Source organism: Lithobates pipiens, unplaced genomic scaffold (assembly GCF_037356315.1).
Source record: "Lithobates pipiens isolate NorthernLeopardFrog02 unplaced genomic scaffold, aLitPip1_a1.2 Scaffold_16, whole genome shotgun sequence".
Classification (NCBI taxonomy): domain Eukaryota; kingdom Metazoa; phylum Chordata; class Amphibia; order Anura; family Ranidae; genus Lithobates; species Lithobates pipiens.
Genome location: NW_027507748.1, coordinates 351339181 through 351358529, shown reverse-complemented (window position 1 = coordinate 351358529; position 19349 = coordinate 351339181). Strand labels below are relative to the sequence as shown.

The window sequence follows — 19349 nt, the reverse complement described above, 5'->3', positions numbered from 1 at the left end:
GAACTGGAGCTAAGAAAGTTTATCAGAGTGGTGTTTAGGTCAGATTCTGAAGTGTGAAAGAAAGGACTTTCAATTGATGTCATTGAAAAGTTAATGTTAGCTTGTTGGCAAACTTCAGCTCCGTTTGTGGAGTTTCCCAACCTAAAACACCAGTCTGGGAAATGACTTCTACCAATAATCTGGAAAGTAAGGGTATTATTTGAAAGCATTCTTGTGACATTGGTGAGAATGACAGGAGGAGTGCCATTAAGGAGAGGGGTGAAGTTTAGAGGTACGGCCATTAAGGGGATCCTAGCCGTGCTAGGATGGAGTTTACTACATATCCAACATTTTTCAAATCCAGACTTCTGGGCGTAGCTATATTTAAACTTCAATAATAACATTTTATCTGTAAAACTTTCTGAGTATTCATTTCTCTTGTGTCTGTCATGTGTGTTATTCATATTATTCTGTTGTAGAGTGTTAGAGGCTCCACAAATACTCTTTATGGGTCCCAAATCTTCAGGATGATAAATACAGTTAGTTATCAGCAAAGTTGGCAGGAACACAATCAGGGCAGCCCAGCATAAGAGGCACAAGGCCTTCCCAGAAGTCCGTGGTGAAATAAGCGAAGTCATCTTGTTCAGAGTCTTGACTATCTGCTTCACTTCTCTGTGCTTTATCTTTGTCTTTGCCTTGCTTCTTAGGTTCCTGGTTGACCTTCTTTACACGACTTGCATGAATCCAGGCCTGTTGTCCCTCTACCAGAATAGCTGTGCGGGTAACTGCGATCACTGTGGTTGGGGGTCCAAAGGGATACTCCTGTTTCTTGGTGCGTTTCAATTGCTGGACCACCACGGTGTCACCCACCTGAAAAGGGTGTGTAGGTTCCTGTGAAGAAGAAGGAGAGGTGCGAGCAACGTTCCTTTCAACTTGATCCAAAGTTTCAATAAGTTTTTTTACATATTCTTCCTGAATAAGATCTAGGTCCCCTCTTTCTATCATAAGTGGCTGTCTGGCCCATGGGGTGGGGAATGGCCTACCCATTAAGACTTCAAAAGGAGAGTATCCTGTCTTTTTAGAGGGTGTCATTCTTATCTCGGCTAGTACAGCTGGGAGGACCTTCTTCCAATTTGCATACGTACCTCCAGTGGCCTTCCTGATCTTATCCTTAATGGTTCTGTTCATCCTTTCCACTATACCTGAACTCTGGGGGTGATAAGGAATATGAAACTTCCATTCTATTTTCAGTGTTTTTACCAGGTCTTGACAAACTTTGGCCACAAATGCAGGACCATTGTCAGAATTGATCTGTAGTGGGCAACCCCACCTTGGAATAATTTCTTGTATCAGAATCCTCACTACTGTTTGTGCATCTTCCTTTGTAGTTATAAATATCTCCAACCATCTCGAAAATACGTCCAAAATTACGAGCAAAAATTCTTGCCTTTTACCTAGTTTGGGCATGTGTGTAAAATCTATCTGCAGGTGAGTGAATGGTGTAGATGGATATATCAGATGTTCATGTTTTACTTTGTGAGGGTTCCTAGGGTTATTCCGAATGCATGTGATGCATCTGGAAACATATGCCTTTACAAGAGAGGGAAGACCTGGAATGTAAAAATCCTTATCCAAAAGTTCACATGTGACTTTCCACCCTCTGTGACCTATCCCATGGTATTGTGAAATAAAAATGGGTGCGCTGGCTACAGGGATACATGGTCTCCCCTCTTGGCAGACAAGGTCAGTTTCTGGGCTTGTCTGCACACCTGCTGAGTTCCATTGCTGGATGTCTTGGTCTGTGGCATATGCTTGGAGGTCACGCAATGTTTGATCCAAAAGAGGAATTTCTGGTGAGAGTAATGGCATTTGTGTGTTTGCAGGCTGTGTGAATGCTGCTTCTCTTGCTGCTTTGTCAGCTAAGGCGTTGCCTTTGGCTATGTCATCCTGTTGCCCTGTATGTGCCCTACAGTGTAATATAGCTATGGACCTTGGCAATTGTATAGCTTCTAGCAAACTTGTGACAAGCGTGGAGTGTGAGATGGATTTACCATCTGCTGCTATGTAGCCCCGCCTTTTCCATATAACTCCAAAATCGTGTGCAACGCCGTAAGCGTACTTGGAGTCTGTGTAAATGTTTACATCCTGCCCTTCAAAAAGCTGACAAGCTCTAGTAAGAGCTATAAGTTCTGCAGCTTGTGCTGATTGGAATGGGACAGGGTTTGCTTCCAGTATTTTATCAGGCAGCTGAACAACAGCATACCCTGCATGGTATGTATTATCATTTGGTCTTGAACAAGACCCATCCACGAAGACATTCTGTGCTCCAAGGAGAGCAGTGGAAGACATGTCTGGTCTCGGGGATGTGTCTTGGTGGATGAGGTCCATGCATTCATGTTGAGGCACTACCTCATCTTCTTCACCTTTCAAGCCTAGCAAGGCATTTAGGATTGGAACTGGGCCAGAAGTGGGAGAGGCATATTTTATCTCAAGTTTTGGGTTAGAAAGTAAAATGACTTCATAACCGCTCAGCCTCTGGGCTGACATGTGCTGGGTATGGATGTTTTTTAGTAGGATGGATACATTGTGAGTGGTATGCAGTGTGGTGGCATGTCCTAGAGTGAATGATGTAGCCAATTCCACGACCATCGCACACGACGCAAGAGCTCTGAGACATGCGGGCATGCCCTGTACCGGCATAGGCACAACCTTTGAAAAAAACGCAATAGGGCGGAGTTTGCCCCCATGCTCCTGGGCCAGGACCCCCGCCATAGTTTTACAATTGTCCCTTGCAAACAAGTGAAACATTTTCCCATATTCAGGTAGTCCAAGTCCAGGAGCTGTGACCATTGCAGTTTTAAGATACACAAAAGCATTGTACATTTCATCATTCCATTTCACACAATCTGGCATGTCAGTACCTGTGGCTTGCCTCAGGAGATTATCATAGTAGGAACAATCAGGTATCCATTGGCGGCAGTAACCAATCATACCAAGAAAGGATAGCATGTCCTTCTTAGTAAGTGGGCGGGGCAGACCCACGAGAGCCTCAGCTCTCTTGTGACTGATTTTCCTTTCTCCTTTGGAGAGTACAAAACCAAGGTATTCAACAGTTTCCTGACACCATTGTAGCTTTTTCTTAGAAACCTTGTGACCATTGTCTGCTAACCAATGTAACAGATCTAAACCATCATTTTTACATGCTTTCTGGCTTGGACTACACAACAACAAATCATCAACATATTGAAGTAGGACGGAACCATGGCGGGGTGCCCAGGACCGCAGGGTTGCTTGGAGGGCCACTGTATATACTACAGGGGAGTCTACATACCCCATTGGCATTCGACACCACGTCATTTGCCTTTTTCTGAAACTGAACGAGAAAATAGGTTGTGTCTCTTCGTCAACAGAAACTGAAAAAAATGCATTACATAGGTCAATGACCGAAAAATACTCTGCATCGGATGGTATGGAGGTTAGGAGTGATGGCACGTCAGGCACTATGGGAGCAATGGGTACCACTAGGTTGTTTATAGCTCTGAGGTCTTGTACAAACCTGTAAGAGCCATCCGGCTTCTTTACTGGGTTAATGGGGGTGTTGTAGGGTGAGAGTATCTCTTTAAGAATTCCTTGCTGCAGGAACCTTTCTACCATTGGAGCAACTCCTTCCTCTTTTTCTTTTGAAATGGGGTATTGTTTGTGATAAACCGGCTGTGCCCACGATTTTAAAGTTGCCTTGTATGGGGTACAAGAAATAAGACCTACATCCAAGGAGCTTTTAGACCATACCGGATCATCTGGTGGAGGGAGATCACTATCCTCAGTGTAATATATTGGTATTACCTTGGAGTGTACGAAGACCCCTCCTTCAGTGGTCATTTTCAGTGTTATACCCAATCTTCCCATCAAATCTCTTCCCAAGAGGTTCACGGGACATTTTGGTATAATCCTGAAACAATGATGCAAGACTGTTGCACCTTCCCCTTCACCATCACTTACTGGTAAAGGCGGTGTTTTGTATGTTTTGGTAAGTATCCCATTAATTCCCATAGAAGGTTCAGCAATTTTGGTCTCACCTCTGTAGTAGTCCTCACTGAGGGTGCTCCGAGTCGCTCCTGAATCGGTTAAAAACGGAACAGGCCTATATTTAACATATAAGGTCACAATTGGTTGCTCATTGTAAGAGTGTGAGATCAAGGGAAATGCTGGGATACTACCTTCTGGGCAGCTTCATTTCAGTTGTTGTTGATTCCACTGTATAGGGAATCGGGGACCCTGTTGTTTTGGGGCAACATGATTCTGTTGGCTAGATTGGGGTCCCTGTGTATGCATCTGATCTTGATCTTGAGTATTCGGGTCATTCCATTCATAAGGACATTGATTTCTCCAGTGCCCCTCCTGTCCACAGTTAAAACAACATGTGCGTGACTGCTGGGGGGGTTTGGAAAAACCATGCCCTTTCCCTCTTATTTTTCCTCTTCCTCTGCCTCTACCTCTATTTCCACTGTCCCATTGTCCACCATTAACTTGGGGAGGCTGGGCTTGCACTCCACCCTGATAATGGGTACTCACTGCTTTCTCTTTTATTACATCGAAACACCCTGCTGCTTCTTTCTGTATTAAAGTTTCCTGAAATTGGTCAATCGTCTGTGTGGTCCATTCCGATATCATCTGTTTGACCACCAAGGCGAACTGGGGTTTTAGATTATTCATATAAGTTTGAATAAACAAAGCGCCCACATCAGTAGTTGTAGCTAATCCAGCTTCTGTTGTCCAATTTTCATGAAACCTTTTCCAGAACTCAACTACAGTCTCTCCTGACTTTTGTTTGCATGCTATGGCAGTAGGGAGGGAACTTTTATTTTTAAATACTCTCATCATTTCAGTCTCTAATTCCGTCCACATGGTGTTCCTACCTGGTACTGTGTTTAACCCATATGTTCCCGCATTTCTAGTGTCAATAGTGTTTATAGTTGCAACATTTGCCCAGTTCCAGGAACTGGTATGTCCTATGATGCCATCAATGATAAGACGCATATCTTCCTGTGTGTAATTTCTACCCTTACAGGCCTTTTTTAAGTAAGTTAAAGTACCTCCTGCAGAGGCGGTGGGTTTGGGGCAATGTTTTACTATCCTGTCAATGTCCTCAATGTCCATTGCCTTTTTCAATATTTCATTTCCAATGGTCATGAAAGGCACTTGAAGATTAGGGTTACAATATACAGCTCCACTCTTTGTTTTAGGGGGACTGAATATTCTATCCCTATCAGCGTTTTCCTGTTCTTCCTCCTGCTCTTGGCCAGGTGGTGAAACTACCTCTCCTATAGCTCCCTGATCTTCTGGTTCAGCTACCTGGACTTGGGCTCCCGCTTCTCTCCTCTGTGGGTGCTGTCTATCTTGTTGTGGAGCAGGAACGATCTGCTGTTGTGGTTGTGGAGCGGGAGGGACCTGCCGTTGTCTGGTTGCATAATGTCCAGCCAGAAGATCAATATCTTCCTTTGCTAAACTTGGATAGACATGTACATATGCAGGTGGAGGATGACTGACTTTTGGCAGAGATGGGGCTGTTGGGTCAGGGAAAACTCTCTTTTTATCGGCTTCTTCTCTATGTTTCTGGTCATAATCTTCCTTACTTAGACATTTGGTGGGCTTTTTCTGTTTCTTATTTTCCCTCTCAAACCAATATGGGGCGTATTTTAACCAGTTCTCCCCTCCCTTTTCCATATAATCCATATCCCATTGGGGATCCCCAGGGTACCAAGGGAAAGTTCTCTTATCTCCTAAACACAATCCTTTAATCATATCCATATGAAAATTATCATTGTTACCATTCCGGGAAAAGGGGTCTACACTGTGCATGGTTTCGGTCCAGCCCGCTAAATTTGAAACCCATGGGACTATAAATTCATAATTAGTACCACAAACTCTGGCTACAAAATCTTTACATGTTTCTCCTGGGTTGGGAAGAGGGGGAGGATCTTCTTTACCTTGTTTCTGACCCATATTGACAGTGGGAGCCGACTGTTTTACCACGCAGCCTTCTGACCCACACAACAGATAATCTTATAGTTTTTAAGCAATAGAAAGAATAAGCAAAAGATTTTGGGGTCACCGGAGTCTATTTCCTCATTAACCTTCTCATATTTCTTCCCAAAAGAAATGTATCTATATATGTGTATGCAGTACTGCTTATCTTTGTGGATTTCCCAAAAACCCTCCAATATTAACCTCTGGCGTGATCCTATCCCCTACTAATTTACGGGTCTAAAAAAACATTAAATCAGAGCTGGGGTAAGGAATATTTTGTCAATAAAGACAAATTAAAAACTTACCCTTAAGCTGATGTTTGTTTAATGTTTTGTATCCCGGACGAGCCCCCAGTTGTAGGGAAATTCAGCTTCTAGGACCACCCAGATAGGTTCAGGTAATGCAGGAAGACTTCCGTAGACCCCCAGGCCCGGAGATATCAATAAGTGAAACAGGAAACTGGCAACCGTTCACTTTATTGAGGTATCTGGCTTAAACCAGGTCACAATGGTACTTTTATGTGGTCTTGAGATGACATAGGAGGAGTTTCTGAAGTGGTACACGTATACAGAAGAAATAGCTTCAGTCAATATTTTACTTATTAGCTGATGCCATGAGCCAAATTTTTACATCACCTTTACTACAAAATATATGTATTCTTGAACAGATGTCGTTATCTTATCTAAAACAAACGTAAGCCTGAGCTAAGTCAAACTCCACAGTCTTAATATATATATCAGAACGACCTCGAGAACATTTCTATAGATAACACTAGAAACATGTGTGAGTTTCAACTTAAACTCATATCTGAATTCAAGAGTTGTCATGTAACACATAAAATCTAATACAAAATGGAGTCTATCTTGCTATCGTTCCTTACAGGAAGCTCTTGTTCTTAAGACCAGTGACCTGGAGCTTCCTTTCACCCAGCGCCTCCTTGACTAAACCACTCTAGTTTATATAAAGAACTCTTTCAGGAGATGACTGTATTGATGAAGACCTGAAGACTGGCCTGAAAGACAATGGCCCTGGGGCTATACAAAGATGATTGGGAAGACATGTGGGGGACTGCAATTCAGTGCCTAGTCTTTACTAGGGATCGTTTGATCCACTATAAGTTCCTGCATAGAATATACCTTACCCCAGCCAGGTTGGCCAGGATGTTTGTGAATCAACACAATCTCTGTTGGAGATTCTCAGTACCCCTTACAAATTTTATACATACAGTATATTTTGGGATTGTGCCCAGATTTAAACCTACTGACAAGCTGTAGCGCAATGTATTAAATTGGTCACTTCCATCTACCCTATAAATTGAAGTGTGCTTGTTGCATTTGGTGGAACCGCTGGTCACTACTAGGGCTATATACGGACTGTTCTCACCCTCCTGTTTTATGGCAAAAAGCGGATTATCTTGTCATGGAAGAGCTCTTCTGCCCCAACGCTGGCATCCTGGAAATCACAAAAAAAAAAATGTAGGCATTGTTTGGTAGGAACCATGCCTTAAATCACTATGCACTTTCCTTGGATGGGAGGTTCGGACTGTGTATATCTGCCTGGGCAAGCGTTATATTGTTTTTGTTTATACTTTTTTTTTTTTTTTTTTCTTTTTTTGGTTTCTTACTGGAAATTTTACTCCACCCAGTGACTGTTGCCTGCATTGCAGCTGAATTTGTATATATATTATTAAAACTTAAAGCGGTAGTAAACCCGCAATTTTTTTTTTTTTTTTTTAAACCTGCAAAGCAAAATGCATAATGAGCTAGTATGCACCGCATACTAGCTCATTATGAAATACTTACCTTAGAACGAGGCCCCGACATCTGGCCCGATCTGGTCTCTTCCGGGTATCGCGGCTCCGGCGCTGTGAGTGGCCGGAGCCGCGATATCGTCACTCCCGCGCATGCGCGCGGGAGATTTCAGTCCGGCCGCACGAGCGCTGCCGGATTTTCACGGAGAGAATCCCCTTGTGCGCATGCGCCGCTGCAGTCAGCGGCGCATACCGAGGGGAATATCTCCTAAACCGTACAGGTTTAGGAGATATTATTTTTACCTACAGGTAAGTCTTATTATAGGCTTTCCTGTAGGTAAAAGTTAAAAAAATCGACCATACTACCACTTTAATAAAAATGTACAAAAAAAAAAAAAAAAGTGATGTCTCTCAAGATTTCCTTTACACAATCTTAGGTTTAAAATACAAAACATTTGTCAACTCAGTTACAACCTTGTGCCTACAGTTTAGAGCAGTGCTTCTCAACTCCAGTCCTCAAGGCACCCCAACAAGTCATGTTTTCAGGATTTTCCTCAGATGAAACGTCTGTGGTAATTACTAAGGCAGTGAAACTGATCAAATCACCTGTGCAAAATAATGGAAATCCTGAAAACATGATCTGTTGGGGCGCCTTGAAGACTGGAGTTGAGAAACACTGCTTTAGAGACTCTGTTTTGGGGGGAAAAAAAACACGCATTTATGAAACGTGGGCAACTCGAGTTTCCTCAAACCCTCTTGTTGCAGCCAAGACTTTCCAAAAAGCAAGGTTCATACACTTCCAGAGAGAGTTTCAGAGCTTACTGCTAGCCCTGCCCTCACAAATTCCTAATGACTTATCACTACCATCAGCTGTCTTAATGGTCAATAGGGATGTAAAGAAGGCAGGTAGGGTCAGGACAAATAGTGTGGTGGCTTTAACCAGAAAATCTGAGATGCTGCAGGTATGTGCAGACATCTCCAGGTAATTTTTGGTTGTCATCCATGGGAGAAATCTCTGTAAAGGGCACAGCCAGCCATCTACTTATGTTTTGTTAGACCACTACAGAGTACCAAAAAGTGACTACATTTTGCATACCCAGAAACTCTGTTCCATTGTCCAATCTACTGTATGCACTTTGAACAACTGGTGCACACTTGCAGTACCTGTAATCACAATCTGCCAGCCTTCTGCTTATAAACACTGCACAAACTTATGGCATATAAACCCTGTACAGTCATTTCCTGAAGTTCTAATATTGCGTTGATAAATTATAAACCCACTGAAATTGGATTGTTTTTGCATTTTTATACCTTTTATTTTTTTATAAAGAGCTTTAATATAAAAATACTTGATCAGACAGTTACTACACAAATTTACTACAAAAAAAAAGGACAGACCCAAGACAAAGAAAAACAGTAATAATCAATGCCAAAATGTTTGTTTAAACATTAAGAGGCATAATTCTGGATGCAAATGTAGCTACTAGTGCCAGAAAATAGCAATCATGATCTGACAAAATTAACATCAGAATTTGATGTTAGTGTACAAAACAGTTTGAAGTAACAAATCCATTAATACTTTGATGATCAGCTTGGTTTGAAATACTTCAGCAGCCATAAATAGGTGTGTTCAAATGGAGAAATCCAGTCCAAAATCAAATCAATCCAATGTCCTTCTATAATAAACTACATGGTTGGTGCAGGACCCCCAGCAGCGGGTTGACGAGGTATATTGTACATGACACCAAGGAACTGATCAGCAATACGTCCTGCCTCTCTCAAACCACTTAGGAGAGCCCCATGAACAGTAGCTGGATAATTCCTGATGGTGTGCTCACCAGCAAAGAACAAGCGAGGGATAGGCTAGAGGGGAAAAAAATAAATAAAAAATAAAATCACGTTATCAGGTATACTGTGGCCTGACAGTTAAAGTTCAACTTCACTCTCGCAATCAACATTGATTATTTGAATCCTTATGCTGCTAGCATTAGTAAATGGATAGGAAAATACATAATATTTACTTGTTTTAAGTATTTTTTCATTTTTATTTTTTTTACATATTTCTTCAGTTAATTCCTGGTTTCTTGTCTAGGTAAATTATGTCATACATCCCAGGAGTCTTCAGGAGAGAAGGAGGGATTTCTCAGCCAAGCACAACTTCCATGCATGCTCGAGTTAGGGCCAGATGAATTCCAGGAATATGGCCATGGCCAGACATGGTAGGCAGCTAGGGGAGCATTTTCCAAAGTGATTTCTCCACAAAAACCTTGGAGACACAGATGGATGGGAGAGTTTACTTTAAATATTAAAAATCAATTAACCACTTGCTGACCAGCAATATACTGTGGTAAGTCGGCAAGATCCCACGAACCGTTGTAGCTGTACGTCTGCTCCTGCTGCACTGCAGGAGTGCTGATGAGCGTTGGGCGCGAGATGGATAGATAGATATAATCTATCTAACACAATTCCCTGTTCTGTGAGGAGAGGCAGATAGTGTTGTTCCTACTAGCTAGCAATCTGTCATCTCTTCTAGTCCGTTCCATCCCCCTACAGTTAGAACACACACTAGGGAACACGGTTAACCCCTTGATCGCCCCTAGTGTTAACTCCGTCCCTGCCAGTGAAATTTACACAGTAATTCGTGCATTTTTATAGCAATGATAGGTGTATAATTGTCAATGGTCCCAAAAATGTAAAAATTAAGAAAAATGCCATAAATCTTTCCCCTACTTTGCAGATGATATAACTTCTGCACAAACAAATACACGGTTGTTGCGATTTTTTTTTTCATCAAAAATATGTAGAAGAATACCCATCGGCCTAAACTGAGGGAAATTTTTTTTTTATATATATATATAAATAAAGCAAAAAAGTACAATATTGTGTTTTTTTCAAAAAAAATTTCACTTTTTTTGTTTATAGTAAAAAAATAAAAAAACCACAGCGATGATCAAATACCACGAAAAGAAAGCTCTATTTGGGGGAAAAAAAAGGACATTAATTTTGTTTGGGTACATGGTCGCACAACCGCCCAATTTTCAGTTAGAGCAATGCAATGCCGTATCGCAAAAAAATGGCCTGGTCATAGAGCAGCCATGTCTTCTGGGTTGAAGTGGTTAAATTGTATTTTTGGTGCCCAGATACAGGATAGTTCCATTTTAAGTGCATCAACATATCACATTTAGGTCAGCCCTTTTCCATATCCATTTTAAATCAGTATTCTTTTTAAAATAGGTCTTATAGTAAAGCCATTTTCTCTAATCCTCCACTGCCTGATCAAGCTAAATTTAAGTTGAGAGGAAAGATCAGTATTCACTTGAATCATACTGACAACAAATGCAGCTCATCCTAATATTTTAGGCCAGCTCTTAAAAATACATCTTTCATCTACAGCTTATTGTTCTCTTATACCTGTCCCGCCACAACAACCACCAAATATGCAATGCGGTTACATACACTCTGATCTGGGCATTTTCCAGTTGCCCTAATGACAAGGATTTGCTAAGCCTCGGCCCTAGGAGGATATGTTGTGCCTTTAGGAGAGGTTCACATTGTTGTACTGCAGCTGTACACTTTGGTGTGCTGTTGTACCATTCAGTCTCAATCGTGCCTACAAGTACCTTACCAATGCAGTTTCATTTAAGTGCACTACAACACACAATAATGCTACTGTGTGTTGCATAAGAGGAAAAAAAACAAAAAACCACACACCATTTTGATGCATTAGGCAGAATATGCTGCCTTACCGCATCACAACAGCATGAATTCTGTCCGTCTTAGTTTTTGGTGGTGCTCACAGAGTGAAATTATGTTGAATGGACCTGATCCTTCAGTTCCATGAAGAAAAGCGAGGGATGTGGCATTATGCATGTGCCACTGTCACCCAGGTGAAAATAGCAGTGGATCATGGCTTTGGCAAGCCATTTAAAAAAAAAAAATAAAAAAAAAAAAAAAAAAAAAGATTCCTGTGCACATTAAGATGGGTAGAAAGGAGGAAGTGGCTTTGCTAGGAAAGAGGGATGTTTGATTTAGAAAAAAAAGTTTAAATGAACAACCTAGGCCAGATGTATAGCATATTAATTGTATGCATTTTCTAGACACCAGAGATTGAACATGTAATAAATTCCATATGCAGTAAAATGTATGATATGTGCATGATTAAAACAAAACGGAGTACACAAAGTGCAGCTTTCATTGCGATATCCAACTCACCTGAGGTGCTCCAGGAATGGCAGGGCCTGGAGTGATTGGTTGAGCCATTAAATCATAATCATTGCCAGAAGAACCGGCTGCTACATAAGAGTAAGACCCACGGGCCCATGGATCAGCACGCCACCGGCTCACAACAGTTTCCTTTGGCTAGACGTAATCAAATAGTTAAATGTTAATGTTCCATTTTAACTCAACCAATCTTTAAAATTATAGCTCCCCATTTTAAATATAATAAAAAAAAAAAAAAAAAAGTACTTTTTCCAAGTTGGGCTTAGTTACTTTTAGTTCAAAATTTCCAGTAAGTCGAGGCTACTGGATACATGAAGTCTTGAAATGCTGGCCTGTCACCTGCTTGACAGTGCTAAAATGTGTGCTGCCATGAGGCACTGCTCTATGTGCCATGCATTACCATTTATTCTGAGTAAAAAAAACAGTAAAGTTGCATTGCTCTGCATGGTTAGGGGCCGCGTCCCTTTTTAAAAAAATGTTTTTTATTTATCGAGATCTGTTGGCAGCGCATTCATAATGAATGGGTTGCCCTAATGCAGACGGTCCTTAAGATTCCATAGCAGGGATAAAATTAGAGCCCAAAGTCTCCCCTGACACACAGTGGTTCCATCCTCTGGACCCTACGTTACTACAGGACTCAGATCAGAGGATGGCACCACATTACATAGCCAGGGGACAAAGCCATTCAACACTTCTAGAGGCTTTGCATGCCAAACAACTTTATAAAGGCTGCAGCATTGCAACAACGGGGAGATAGAACACATAGGCTGTCAGAGAGATGATTATATTACCTATTCTATTAGAACCGGCTAGCAGTAGCAATTTTTGGTGAAAAGTGATTTGCTTAATCATTTAATTTAAAGCATATTTCCATGTTTACTTTCACTTTGAATAGTGAGAACTACTTTGTTTACTAATACATGCACACACTGTCAGCACTGTATTTAAAGTGGTTGTAAACTCTCCCCCACAACTTTATCCCATATAAATCAGCATAAAAAAAACCCTAATGAACACTGCTTGTAGATATATCCTTACTTGCATAGTATTATTGTAATCCTTTTTGTTCTTTAGAAAAGATGTCACTGGAGCATGCCCATATCTCCCATGATTTACGGCACACTCTGTGTGCTTGCCTGTCCATTATCAGAATTTCTTATGGCACAACACTGAAATCCCATGAGACTGCATAATCACTCAGAGCTTCCTACTACCCCCCATGTGAACATGTGGCATCACATGCAGTGTAAACCTGGGCATCAGACAGAATTACTGCAGTCTTATCAGCTGAAGCTGATAAGACTGACATAGGCAAACACTAGATAATCGGCACAAGTAAATACTATGAAATAAAACAAGTCAGCTATGAGCAGGGAAGCAGTGTTGCCATAAAAAGGTTGGATTGAGAAGGAGGCTTGGTTAACAGTACAGGAAGTACTCCATGTAAAGGCGGAAATACACTTTACTGTGGACTAAGAAAACAATACTTAAGATGGAGCTGCCTTACCCCTGGAAACAAGTTTTTTTAAAGTTTATTTAAATATGCAATTTGGGCTGGATTACAGCGACTATAGTTTGAGAATTACTTATTATAATGAACTAAATGAAAAGAAGCATCAGAGTGGTAGAGTTTACTTCCTATTTAACATCAGCTACAAACAGCATGCAGCAATGTGTTCCAGCAGCGGCACAGGGATTTCCGATCTGCTGCTGGAACGGGGTCGAGTCAGGGGTGAGCAGCGCTCAGCTATTCACAAGCCGTCTTACATTTTTAGCAATGAACACATGGCTTTCTCCGTTTGGCAGAAGAGAATATAGTGACGTCATCAGCCCATCTCTCAACTTCAGCCAGAGGAAGGTGTGTATTCATGGATAAAAAAAATACAAAGCTTCCTGCAATGTGATTTTCTTTCTGCAGCAGACGGGAAGCCCCTGTACACCAGCTGAAGCACAGCAGCGTATACTGTACGTAGCCGATTCTACTAAATGTTTATAAAGCACTGACAATTACTGCTTCATTTAGTAAAGAAATAGGTTGTTTGGGCCAGCTTGGTCCAGACAAATATTTAAAATGAAAGAAAGTGGACTTCGGCATTAAAACAGAACCATTTCAGTCATTAGTAATATTGGGCTTAGTTACTTTTAGTTCAAAATTTCCAGTAAGTCGAGGCTACTGGATACATGAAGTCTTGAAATGCTGGCCTGTCACCTGCTTGACAGTGCTAAAATGTGTGCTGCCATGAGGCACTGCTCTATGTGCCATGCATTACCATTTATTCTGAGTAAAAAAAACAGTAAAGTTGCATTGCTCTGCATGGTTAGGGGCCGCGTCCCTTTTTAAAAAAATGTTTTTTATTTATCGAGATCTGTTGGCAGCGCATTCATAATGAATGGGTTGCCCTAATGCAGACGGTCCTTAAGATTCCATAGCAGGGATAAAATTAGAGCCCAAAGTCTCCCCTGACACACAGTGGTTCCATCCTCTGGACCCTACGTTACTACAGGACTCAGATCAGAGGATGGCACCACATTACATAGCCAGGGGACAAAGCCATTCAACACTTCTAGAGGCTTTGCATGCCAAACAACTTTATAAAGGCTGCAGCATTGCAACAACGGGGAGATAGAACACATAGGCTGTCAGAGAGATGATTATATTACCTATTCTATTAGAACCGGCTAGCAGTAGCAATTTTTGGTGAAAAGTGATTTGCTTAATCATTTAATTTAAAGCATATTTCCATGTTTACTTTCACTTTGAATAGTGAGAACTACTTTGTTTACTAATACATGCACACACTGTCAGCACTGTATTTAAAGTGGTTGTAAACTCTCCCCCACAACTTTATCCCATATAAATCAGCATAAAAAAAACCCTAATGAACACTGCTTGTAGATATATCCTTACTTGCATAGTATTATTGTAATCCTTTTTGTTCTTTAGAAAAGATGTCACTGGAGCATGCCCATATCTCCCATGATTTACGGCACACTCTGTGTGCTTGCCTGTCCATTATCAGAATTTCTTATGGCACAACACTGAAATCCCATGAGACTGCATAATCACTCAGAGCTTCCTACTACCCCCCATGTGAACATGTGGCATCACATGCAGTGTAAACCTGGGCATCAGACAGAATTACTGCAGTCTTATCAGCTGAAGCTGATAAGACTGACATAGGCAAACACTAGATAATCGGCACAAGTAAATACTATGAAATAAAACAAGTCAGCTATGAGCAGGGAAGCAGTGTTGCCATAAAAAGGTTGGATTGAGAAGGAGGCTTGGTTAACAGTACAGGAAGTACTCCATGTAAAGGCGGAAATACACTTTACTGTGGACTAAGAAAACAATACTTAAGATGGAGCTGCCTTACCCCTGGAAACAAGTTTTTTTAAAGTTTATTTAAATATGCAATTTGGGCTGGATTACAGCGACTATAGTTTGAGAATTACTTATTATAATGAACTAAATGAAAAGAAGCATCAGAGTGGTAGAGTTTACTTCCTATTTAACATCAGCTACAAACAGCATGCAGCAATGTGTTCCAGCAGCGGCACAGGGATTTCCGATCTGCTGCTGGAACGGGGTCGAGTCAGGGGTGAGCAGCGCTCAGCTATTCACAAGCCGTCTTACATTTTTAGCAATGAACACATGGCTTTCTCCGTTTGGCAGAAGAGAATATAGTGACGTCATCAGCCCATCTCTCAACTTCAGCCAGAGGAAGGTGTGTATTCATGGATAAAAAAAATACAAAGCTTCCTGCAATGTGATTTTCTTTCTGCAGCAGACGGGAAGCCCCTGTACACCAGCTGAAGCACAGCAGCGTATACTGTACGTAGCCGATTCTACTAAATGTTTATAAAGCACTGACAATTACTGCTTCATTTAGTAAAGAAATAGGTTGTTTGGGCCAGCTTGGTCCAGACAAATATTTAAAATGAAAGAAAGTGGACTTCGGCATTAAAACAGAACCATTTCAGTCATTAGTAATATTGCGATACTGTAATTTTTCACATTTGCAGGCTAACAGTTAAGATCAAATGCTGCATTTTTGTTTTCATGGTTCGTACATAGCTTACATTTGGGGGCTTGGTAGTAAAGGTATGGCTTACACAACATGTATAAAATTTAAACTTGAACTAAAAGTGAAGCAACTTTTTTTTTTTTATGGATAGATTAAGGGAGAGTTATAATCCCAGATGTTTTGGTTTGTGTGCCATCTGTAGACACAAAATAAAAAAAACTAGTGTTCCCAGCGGAAGATTTCCCCTCTATTGTAGTAACCCAACATTTTTGATTTTCTTTCACTCCTTGATAATGGTAAAACAGGACAAATAAAGGATACATCCCCCCAAGGGGTGCAAAGACAGCAATAAAAACTGACAGGAGTTCTAATCCCTCTCCACTCTATCCAAAGCAAACAAAACCCACAACATGTTTTGCTCTAGTTATATTTTAACACATACCATAAGCTAACAAAAATCTAGATATATTTGGCTGTGGAAGATGTACCTGTGGAACTGCACTACTTCCAAATATTCCTTTAAGAATGGCTAAGCAACGTCCGACTATAACATCATCACTGATATTTTCCATGATCCCAGCTGCTTCTCCTGCTACTAAGGCCAGAAGTATTGGTGCTGTCAAACAAAACAAAATTTATTAAGGACAAAGAAAAAAATAAATAAATTTAAATAATTAAAAAAAAAAAAAAAAAAAAACTGCTTTTGCATTGGACAGATTAAGAGTTAATGAACACGTTTAAAAGCATCACATTGGTAAAAGAAACAAGACTTTTGTACTTCACCATAAAATAATTTTCTTGTCCGCTGAAGGACACAAGCAGGTTTATTTACTAAAACCGGAAAGTCCAAAATCAGGTTCACTTCTGCAGAGAAACCAGGTTAGATGCCGATTGGTTTCCATGTAGAAGTGAGCCGGATTTAGCACTCTCCAGGTTTAGTAAATAAACCCAAAAGGAGTCTTGTGTTATACCAGCGCCTACTGGAGGACTGGACACCGGCAAACAAAACAACTGTCGGACAACCAAGAATAGCCCCTCACCGTAGCAGGATGCCTCAGTTTTTAGCAAACCTGTATAGGAGCATGATCAAAAAACACAGATTGTGGTATCCATCTATTAAAAAAACAAGTGTAGCCTTGCAAATCAGGGAAACAGTTGCCCGATGCCAAAAAGCCCTCACAGATCCAATACAGTGTAGTTTACTTTTACAGAAAAGGGTGGAACCCAATCATTTACACTGCAAGGTTGGGTGATGGTCTGTCTGATTTAGAGGATGGTGGAATGAGAAGCTAATGCACATTTATGGTGTCCATCTGACTTTACAAAAAGGTAAATCAAACTGAAAATAAGCGGGGGCACGGGCAGCACAAGTGATTAGCACTTCCGCCTAGCAGCACTAGGGTTGTTGGTTTGAATCCCAACCATGGCACTACCTGCCTGGTGTTTGCACGTTCTCCCTGTGCCTGCGTAGGTTTCCTCCGGGTACTCCGGTTTCCTCCCACACTTCAAAGACAAAAAAAAAAAAAAGAAAATAAGCAAGCACTTAGACATAGAATCTCACTACCTGAACCACATCCAAACTTGAACTAGACAACAGAAGAAAATTAAATTTTGGTGAACTTTGCCAGACAGAGGGATAGAATGAGGATGTCCTGGATGAGATGAAAGGGTAGGAAACTTGGGCACAAAAGGAAGTCCTGGGCATTACCCTGTTCTTATGCAAATCCAAAAGGGTTTCCCTTCCAGGATAGGGCTGTCAATTCAGACACACTTTTCACACAGGTAAAGGCTACCAGGGTGAGACCACACTCATCTGAAGGAAGGAGAGAATTCATCCCACAGAGAAACTCCTGGGGGCGCTCTAAGACTCATACCAGGTGAAATATGGCTTTCATGTTTGTTGATAAATCTTGTGAGAAGTAGACTGTCTTCAAGTCCCAAGCTGTTAAAGCTAGTGACTGAAGCAATATGGCAAACTGCTCCTTCTCAATCAAGTGAAGCAGATATGGAAGCCTTTCAAAAAGGGAAGAAATGCAAAGATCAGGGTGTACAGATCCAACAGAACTGCTGAATCAATAGCTTCCATTTAGAGAATCTCGACCTTGAGACGAACCCGTCTCATATTGTTGAACCTGGAAGGCTAGAAGGTCCAAGATGTCTGGGAACACCTCACGGTGTAGGGGCCACTCCCCTGGGTGCAGGCGCTGTCAGCTGAGGAAGTCTGCCTGCCAATTGCCCATGCCAGGAATGTACATTACTGACAAGGCTGGAAAAAAGTTCTTCCCAGGACACGCTCCAATCTAGGTCACTTGCAGAGGGATCATCTGACATGATGACCAGCCAGCAAGAACAGAGTTCTAGAAAAAGCTTACAATGGCTTATCAGTTGGGTCCTTAACCACTCAAGGACCAAGCCTCTTTCTGAGATTTGCTGTTTACAAGTTAAAAACATTTTTTTTTTGCTAGAAAATTACTTAGAACCCCCAAACACATAATATATATATATATATATATATATATATATATATATATATATATATATATATATATATATATATATATATATATATATATATATATATATATATATATATATATATATTATACACATACATACATACATATATATATTTATGGCGGTAGTTGCAATACTTACTGTCACAACTTATTTGCGCAGCTGTCTTACAAGCGCACTTTTTTTTTTTTTTTTAGGAAAAAAATTTTTTTTGGAATAAAAAATAAATAAAACAGTAAATTAAATCAGCCCAATTTTTTGTTTATATTGTGAAAAATAATGTTATGCAGAGTAAATTCATACCCAACATGTCACGCTTCAAAATTGCATCTGCTCGTGAAATGGCAACAAACTTTTACCCTTAAAAAATCTCCATAAGCGACATTTAAATAAATTCTACAGAATGCATGTTGCGAGTTACAGAGGAGATCTAGGGCTAGAATTATTGCTTTCACGCTAATGCGATTTCGGGCGATACCTCACATGTGGTTTGAACACTGTTTTCATATGTGGACGCTGCTCATGTATGCGTTCTCTTCTGCACGCGGGTCAGCAGCTGCAGTATTTGTAGCTGCTGACCTAAATTTTTATTTTTTTGTAAGCAGAACTCTGCTTTAAAGCAATTTTTTTTATTGCATATTAGTGTAAATATGATCTGAGGTGTGTGTTTGTTTTTTTAAAAGAACAGTGTAAAAAAACACCTCAGATCTTATATTTACCCTAATATGCAAAACAATTCAAAATTTAAGTCCGCAGCTACAAATACTGCAGCTGCTGACTTAATAAATCAGACACTTACCTGTCCTAGGATCCAGCGATGCGGGAGAATG

At 40.7% G+C, this 19349-nt stretch overlaps 2 protein-coding genes across 9 annotated transcripts in view; both read right to left on the bottom strand.

Annotated features, from left to right (window-relative positions):
• Nucleotides 1–733: 733 nt before the first annotated feature.
• On the bottom strand, nt 734–6305 carry LOC143982853 (uncharacterized). Its single transcript, XM_077481906.1, has 2 exons — nt 3311–6305; nt 734–870 (listed from the first exon to the last, which is right to left on the bottom strand). The coding sequence occupies exon 1, from the start codon at nt 5980–5982 to the stop codon at nt 4210–4212; it is 1773 nt and encodes a 590-aa protein (XP_077338032.1). The 5' UTR covers nt 5983–6305; the 3' UTR covers nt 734–870; nt 3311–4209.
• A 2742-nt stretch (nt 6306–9047) lies between these two features.
• KDM1A (lysine demethylase 1A) overlaps nt 9048–19349 on the bottom strand; it is a 53271-nt gene continuing 42969 nt past the window's right edge. For 4 of the 8 annotated variants that reach the window (XM_077481899.1, XM_077481901.1, XM_077481898.1 and 1 more), the window contains exons 17-20: nt 17443–17508; nt 16494–16621; nt 11969–12115; nt 9048–9619 (exon numbers count right to left, since the gene is read on the bottom strand). In XM_077481899.1, coding sequence (XP_077338025.1) covers nt 9443–9619; nt 11969–12115; nt 16494–16621; nt 17443–17508 — 518 coding nt within the window. In that variant the 3' untranslated portion in view covers nt 9048–9442. Of the gene's footprint in view, nt 9620–11968; nt 12116–16493; nt 16622–17438; nt 17509–19349 lie in introns of those variants that run through there. The other 4 variants (XM_077481902.1, XM_077481903.1, XM_077481905.1 and 1 more) reach the window with 2 other exon arrangements.